Source organism: Chenopodium album, chromosome 1 (assembly GCF_948465745.1).
Source record: "Chenopodium album chromosome 1, dcCheAlbu1.1, whole genome shotgun sequence".
In the NCBI taxonomy this organism is placed as follows: domain Eukaryota; kingdom Viridiplantae; phylum Streptophyta; class Magnoliopsida; order Caryophyllales; family Amaranthaceae; genus Chenopodium; species Chenopodium album.
This window is the reverse complement of record NC_137834.1, coordinates 65,396,442-65,404,198: the sequence shown is the minus strand read 5'-3', so window position 1 is coordinate 65,404,198 and position 7,757 is coordinate 65,396,442. Positions and strand designations below refer to the sequence as shown.

At 31.7% G+C, this 7,757-nt stretch overlaps 1 protein-coding gene across 1 annotated transcript; it reads left to right on the top strand.

Moving 5' to 3' along the window:
* The first annotated feature begins 3,551 nt into the window (after window positions 1-3,551).
* On the top strand, window positions 3,552-6,803 carry LOC145596377 (diaminopimelate epimerase, chloroplastic-like). The gene is made up of 5 exons (XM_081652637.1): window positions 3,552-3,776; window positions 4,088-4,172; window positions 5,887-5,946; window positions 6,125-6,198; window positions 6,357-6,803. The coding sequence occupies exons 1-5, from the start codon at window positions 3,573-3,575 to the stop codon at window positions 6,471-6,473; spliced, it is 540 nt and encodes a 179-aa protein (XP_081508763.1). The 5' UTR covers window positions 3,552-3,572; the 3' UTR covers window positions 6,474-6,803.
* Window positions 6,804-7,757: the final 954 nt, after the last annotated feature.

Sequence of the window (7,757 nt, the reverse complement as noted above, 5' to 3'; positions counted from 1 at the left end):
GGATTCCTCATGTAGTTAGATATAGGCAGGCCAGTAAAAGGTGGTGGCTTGCAACTGATATTATGAGGCATAATGGATATGGCTTTCATAATTCAATGGTTCAAGATTGGGCTGAATTTCTGGATGGGTTGCGATGGCTATTTAGGGATGAGGAAGATATGTGGAGTAAGAAAAGAAAGAGAGAGGAAGCTATTCAACCTGGAGGGCCGCAGAAGAAGATTAGGCTAGCTTAAATGCCCTGTAAATATGTTTTTCTTTAATTAAAAAGCAATGTTTTGTATAGAATTGTTATGATCATATATATAGTTTAAAGTGACAGTGTTCATTTGATTTTGTAAGGCATTGTCATAAGTATGACAAAATATTATGAAGAAATATATACTAATTTGGACTTATGTTTTTGTTTTTGTTAATTTTCTTTTATGTACATAATGTTTGTGAATGAAAAAACACTTCTGAATAATTGCACTATATTATCTCAATAAGGAATATAATTCTTTCGTTCAGAAATTAGATTAATTTCATCAGGAACAGTTTTATTTTAGTCTGGAATTATAATAATTTATGCAGGAAAAAACATGCTTTTTTAATCATGAATAATATTTTTTCTTTCAGGATTATTTTTATTTTACTCAGTTATTATATTATTTATGGCAGGAATCAAATCATATTTCTTAGAAATTATTTTTGTTGTATTTTGAAAGGAATTGTAAAATTTAATTCAGTTTTCATATTTTATAGTCAGATATTAGATAATTTTTGACAGATAATTCAATAATTTAATCAGTATTTCAATATATTCAGATTTTAATCAGTGTTTTGGAATTAATATTTTTAACTCAGAAATAAGCTTAACTTAGACATGAATTAGGTTTTATTAGTCAGTTGTTACATTTTTGGATTGGTTGATTTATGTCAGGCATAATAATATTTTACTCAAGAATAATAATATTTTAGTCAGGAATTAAAGAGTAACAGTCAGATATTATATATTTAACGTTATGTATTCTTCTATTTTTGTCGGGCATAATAATATACTAGTCAGCATTTAAAGTATTATAGTCAGATAATAGATTAATAGTTTCATATAATAGGAATTAAGATGATTTAAGTTATTCCATTGTATTAAAAATCAGAAATAATATTATTTCTTTCACGATTATTATATTTTTACTCAGGTATTATATTATTTAGGGCAGGAAATAAATCATATAAAACTATAAATTGCTTCAGGTTGAATTTTAATTAATTTTATAAGAATATAACTACTGCTACTACAAAAGGTATATTTTTTTTCATATTATGATCATACCTTTGTTAGTTTATTTTATTTTGTTTTGTTATGATTTATGTGTTTATTTTTTTTTTTTTGTTTAGATGGCTAATCATATTGCACACCCAATTGATGCCTTAGAAGATGCACATCCAGCACTAGCTATTGAAGAGATATTATGCATGCATATTTTCCCTAGGTGCACCTTCAAAGCCCAGGCGATGATTAATTGTACATGTAAATATTATAATGAATTATGGTATTACAAATTTTGGATTCCAGAAATAGTAAGAAGAAATCATAATTCAAATGAATGGTGGGTTGCATATGACATTATGAGGCATAATGGTTATGGTTTTCACAATGGGATGGTGCTAGACTGGGCTGAATTTCTTGATGGATTACGTTTAATTTTTGCGGAAGAAGAAGCCAACAAGAGAAAGAGAAATAGAGAAGAGGAAAGCCAACCAGGTAGAGAGGAAAAAAGAATTAAAATAGAGGATGTTATTAGTAGCTTATGTTCAATGTTTTGCACTTTATTATATTTGAATTAAAAAACATAACATTTCAGTAATATGTAATTTTTTTTAAAATTTAAATGATTTTATTTTATTTTTTGTTTTGTATGACGTTATAAAATAATTAAATGTTTTTTGAAATTTATAATACTCAGGAATTAGCATATTTTAGTCAGGAATTAGATATTTTAGATCAGGTATTACAATATATTAGTCAGGAATAAAATTAACTCATTCACGTTTAAGATAATATTAGTCAGGAAACAGATAATAATAGTCAGGAATTTTATTATCAATATTATATATAGTAATTAAATGTTTTTAAATTTATAATACTCAGGAATTAGCATATGTTAGTCAGGAGTTAGATAATGTTGGTCAGAAAACAGATAATGATAGTCAATTTTAATATAATAATATTCAGATATATCATAGCATACAGAAATTTTATTTTTTTATCAAATCAGAAATTTTTTTCTGGTCAGAAATTACAATATATTAGTCAGGAAATATATTATCTTAGTCAGGAAATAGATAATGATAATTAGAAATTATAGGAATTGGAAAGAAAAGAAATAATATTAAACAGGAAATAGAAAATGATAATCAGGTTTAAGTTAATAATAGTTAGTTTTAAAATAATTATAGTCAGGTTTACATTATTTTCACTAATTTCCATATAATTTTTTTTAGGAAATAGGTTTCCATAAGAATAAAATTAATTCAGTCAGGTTTCATATAATATTAGTCAGGAATTATATTGTCTGCAATTACATCAATAAATTACAGAGCATTTAATAATTTTACAAAACATTTAATTATCAGTATAGCTATTATACTTGCAGCATCTTCATCTCTTTCTTCATCATCTCTTTCTTCATTGATATTGTCTCCTAAAATTACATTATCTGCTGCATTCATCATTAGTGTTAGTATATTTTGGATTTCACTCTAAAATTATCAAAAAACTGGATTTAAATTAAAATTAATTTTCTGCGACATGTAATATATACAATTCGTGAAATATAAATTAATCCTGATTTCAAATTCGATTGGAATATAAATTAAGCCTGATTTCAAATTCGATTGGAATATAAATTAAGCCTGATTTTCAAATAAGTCGAAATTAACTACGATCTGAAATTCGATTGGCGTTGATTGCATATAATAAGTCGAAATTAGTTCGAATTTAAATACGATCTGATATTAAATCGAAATTTACTACGATCTGAAATTCAATTTGGCTTGCATGCGAATTATAAGTAGAAATTCATATTTCAAATTCACTATGATACAATCTGAAATCATGAACTATGTAATTTGAAATTCTTAAATATGATTCGAAATTACATACAATCAAAATTATGAACTAAATTGTACCTTTTTCAGCAGTAATTGAGCTAGAAATTGATTCTATAGGTGAATCAGAATCTCCTTCAATCATCATTCTATTGTTTGATTTCTCCATTTTTTTATGAAATTTGAAGATTTGAATTCTCTGAAATTTGAGGAAATGAAGTGGTTGAAATTCGACGAAATGAAATCGTGAAATTTTCAGTAAATGACGGCGCACGAAATTTTATGAAAATGATGAAAACGAAATATTCAGACACTTTATAAAATGGCGCGCGGGCTTTGGTCGGGTTGATCAGGCCCGCGCCTTTTTAAATAAGGAGCCCGGACTCACGTGAGTCCAGTCTCACGCAAAATGCTTTGTTTTTGGATAACATTTTCACGATAAAAGTCTGTTTCTACTTATAGGCTGGTACCTTATCCACTTTATGGTGTCGTCTTGTGTGTCTCAGGTTAAAGTCGATATGGGTGAACCAGTGCTTAGAGCAGCTGATGTACCTACAAAACTGCCTGCAAATAAGGAATCTTCTGTTGTTAAATCAGATCTAGTGGTTGATGGAGAAACCTGGAGCATCACCTGTGTGAGCATGGGGAATCCTCACTGTGTTACTTTTGGTAGAAAAGGAGAGCAGGTGTAATTTTGTCCGTCTTGTTTAGTAACATCCTTTGATTAGGGATTCTGTAGGCTGATACTGCTAGATTCTAATCCGTAGAAGAGGTTCAACGAATAGAATATGTGAGCATGGGGAATCCTCACTGTGTTACTTTTGGTAGAAAAGGAGAGCAGGTATAATTTTGTCCGTCTTGTTTAGTAACATCCTTTGATTAGGGATTCAACTGCTAGATTCTAATCCGTAGAAGAGGTTCAACGAATAGAATATGTTATTTCATGATTAGCTGAAAGATTTCAGTCTGAAATTTTGCTGATTTCGTGACCAAACAGAATCTGGTGGTTGATCAAATACAATTGGCTGACATTGGACCGAAATTTGAGCACCATGATGTATTTCCAGCTCGAACTAACACTGGTCAGTTTTTAATTTTGATAAATGATGATGTGATGTAAAAAATGACTGTACATTTTGTGTGTTAATCTTTCCAAACTGTGAGCTGTAAGGAGGTTTATTCTCCATGTTTCCCTGATAATTAGAATACTCTTTCTTCTCATGAATATGTTGACATTAGAGGCAATTTTTGTCTGCCGTAAGAGTTTATGATATAATCACTTGTTTATCCAATTTGAACTGGAACAAGTAGTTAATGATATTGAAAGCTGGTGCCTTATTTGTTTACAAAATAAAATACTTAGATAGTCTTCAACAACAACAACAACAACACCCCCCCCCCCCCCCCCCCCCCTCCTTCCCCAAATATTTCCATGTTTGGACATTCATTAATTTTTTCCATATGCTGTCATTATGCTTCTTATTTTCTGTTAGTTTTTCCCTGAAATCATTTACAAGCATAGATGGATAGCAAAAAGAGTTTTTATACTCCAGCCTGGCAAAGTCGTGTACAAAGTTGAAGCACTTTGGTATGCATCTAACTTCTCAAACACCCCCCCCCCCCTAAAATAAAATAAAATAAAACCTTAAAGGAAAGAAGAATAAGGGGTGTACACAAACTGGTCCGGACCTGGAAACGACCTGAACCGGATCTATTTGGACCGGACCGGTGAATTCAGCTCCGGTCCCGGTCCTTAAAAATCCATAATTCCAGTTAAAACCTACAATTTATAAGTCTGGACCTGAAAACCAGTGAAGTTGCTTTTCTTTCTTTTTTTTTTTATTTATTTATTTTTTATTATTTAACAGGTCCATATCAGGTCTAAATAGGTCCATATCAGGTCTAAAAAAGGGGATAAATTAATAATCAGGACTATTCAGGTTTAAACCCGAACCGGACCTGATTTTTCACGTCAGGTCTCCAGTCCTTAAAAATCAATGATTCAGGTCCCGGTCCATTCAACAATCTGGTGAATGATTGTCTTTCTCCTGTATGGATGTATTTGTATGTATGTATGTTCCTAAACTCAATGAATGTAAAACATATCACACCAATTCGGCAATCTATATTTTTGGCTGTCTGAAGTCCAAGATGTTAACATTACGAAGTAATACCTATTTGCCTTATAAGTAATACCTATTTGCCTTATAAATTAAGCAAAAATAATGGGATCTTGCATGCGGATATATGTTGCTTTTGCCTTTCTGATTAATACACTATTACACTTTCCCGCGGAACATATAGAATTATAGATAAACCAGACTGTCTGAATTTATCCATTGGCAATCTGATACCTATGAATCTTTACGTTTTTCTCAATAAAAGCTCTATTTGAAGTGCAGTCTGTGTTCTTTGTTGATTTATTCTTTCATTAGGTAAGATAAACTTTACTTGTGCGATATGCAGACTATTATTATATTATAATATATATATATATATATATATATATATATATATATATATATATATATATATATATATATATATATATATATATATATATATATCTTTATTCTGGGAGTGGGGTGGGGGTTATAACTACTACATATTTATTATACCAGTTTCTGAATTATGATGTACTGGTCATGAACTGTGGTATTATGGATCCCTGAACTTATTATCTCTTTTTTATTTTGGAAACATTTCAGTAAATCATACACTGATTCTTATTGAAATGCTCTGTTATTGATAGCTTAAGGATCATGAATTTTCCTGAAAACTGTATTGATCTTGCAGAGTTTGTTCAAGTTTTCTCTCGGTCACACCTGAAGATGCGTGTATGGGAACGTGGTGCAGGTTGGATTTTATTTGAAAGTCTTTTTTTATAAATTTTTTTCGAGAGTACAAAATCATAGAATGTATTTTTCTTTCCCTTTTTCTAAATTACTTTGTATATTTATATACAAATACTTATATTAGTTGGGCTGTTCCTCATCCTTGTTGACTCCAATTACTTGGTTGTGCACTTGTGCAGGAGCTACTTTAGCCTGTGGAACAGGAGCTTGTGCAGTTGTTGTTGCTGCAGTGCTCGAGGGTCGTTCTGAGAGGGTGAGTACTGCTTAGTATTTCATGTTTGTTGTGATACTCCCTGATAGCAAAAAAAATGTTCATATTCCTCTCTGAATTGCTTTCCGTATACTAGTATACTGTTTGATATTGCTACTGTCATTTAATATTTATTTGTTAATTTTATTTTGGGGGGTTAGAACTGCACTGTTGACCTTCCTGGAGGGCCATTGGAGATTGAATGGAGGAAGGAAGATAACCGTATACACATGACTGGCCCAGCTGAAGTAGTTTTCTATGGATCAGTACCACAATGATTTCCTCTGAAGCATCTTTGAGCTTTTTCTGTGCCAATTTTCTGCTCTTCTATCAAGTATTTGAAAGGCAGATTGATTAATATTCAGTTATGTGGTATGAACTAACCGTAGTTGATGCAAGTGCATTAGCTTGTAGAGTGTAGACTCATTTTTGTATTGCTTAGCTTACATGGTTTTTCATTGTAGGAAAAGTTGATTCAAGGCATCTGGATTGTTACTTGGTAGGTTAGATTATTTGTAATCCTCTTTAAGTGTTGGAATTATACTTATGACCCGGAGATTGTAAACAGTAATGAATTCATAAAAACATAATCTCTATTTTTCCTCTTAGACCATCTAAATAAATCCATCCATTTATTCTTTGGAAAAATAAATAAAAATAATCCAAATTATGGGCTCCCTTCTCATTTTAATCCCAACTACTTTTTAAATCAGAATAATCCCAACTATAAGAGTCCCTTCTCAAATTAGTTTCAAACTTTTGTTAACCAGTTAATCAGGTAAATTGAGCCATTTTTCAACATATATTTGTTTTATTATTCACATTATTATAATTTTTTTAAATTAAAAAAAAAAAAGAAAAAAAAAAAAAAGCCACATGCTCTTAAATCTAAATTCATACCACCACCTTTTAAATGTTCTGATCTCATCACCTACCCAACCTAGTCCTTCCACTAAAACCACCTTAACATCCACCCCCAGCAACTTAAAAATCTTTCCCGGCCATGAATCACCATTAAGCGCTACTAACCATCAACATTAATCACACCAACGACTGCTGAACACGAAGAGGAGATAGGAGAGAGAATGGAGGCGATTTGAGAGAGGGGAGAGGAACAGAGCGATTGGACGAGAAGATGAAATGGGATGCACAGAAGGGGGAGGAGATGTAGTTGATGGCGGATTGACGAGGTAGCAAATGGGATATAGGTGGGGTTAGGTGGTTCGGGGGGGGGGCGCCCCTGGTTGAGGGAGGGGAGAGGTGGGTGATACAGAGGTGGTGGATGGGGTTGTTGTTGTGGTATACGGTGGTGGTGGTCTGGCATTGTGGCAGTGAAGAGGTGGTGGTTGCAAGATTTGGGGTTGGTGGACTAGTGGCTGGCTAATTGTGGCTATGGTTGGGTTGAGGTTGAGGGTTGTGGGTGAATGCTGGTGGGTGACAATAATAAACTAAATAAATAAATATAAAGTTAATTATTCTCTTATAAAAGATTAAAATTAAAAAATTACGGGTATTACGGGTTGTAGGTAAGAGGGACTAATTTGAGAAGGGTTTCTTATAGT

What these genes read in the sequence shown, in the direction of transcription:
- LOC145596377 (XM_081652637.1), top strand. Translation starts at nt 3,573, where the DNA reads ATGGTGTCGTCTTGTGTGTCTCAGGTTAAAGTCGATATGGGTGAACCA. An exon ending in TGTATGGGAACGTGGTGCAG is followed by an intron (nt 5,947 to 6,124) that starts GTTGGATTTTAT and finishes GCACTTGTGCAG; the next exon opens with GAGCTACTTTAGCCTGTGGA. An exon ending in TCGAGGGTCGTTCTGAGAGG is followed by an intron (nt 6,199 to 6,356) that starts GTGAGTACTGCT and finishes TTGGGGGGTTAG; the next exon opens with AACTGCACTGTTGACCTTCC.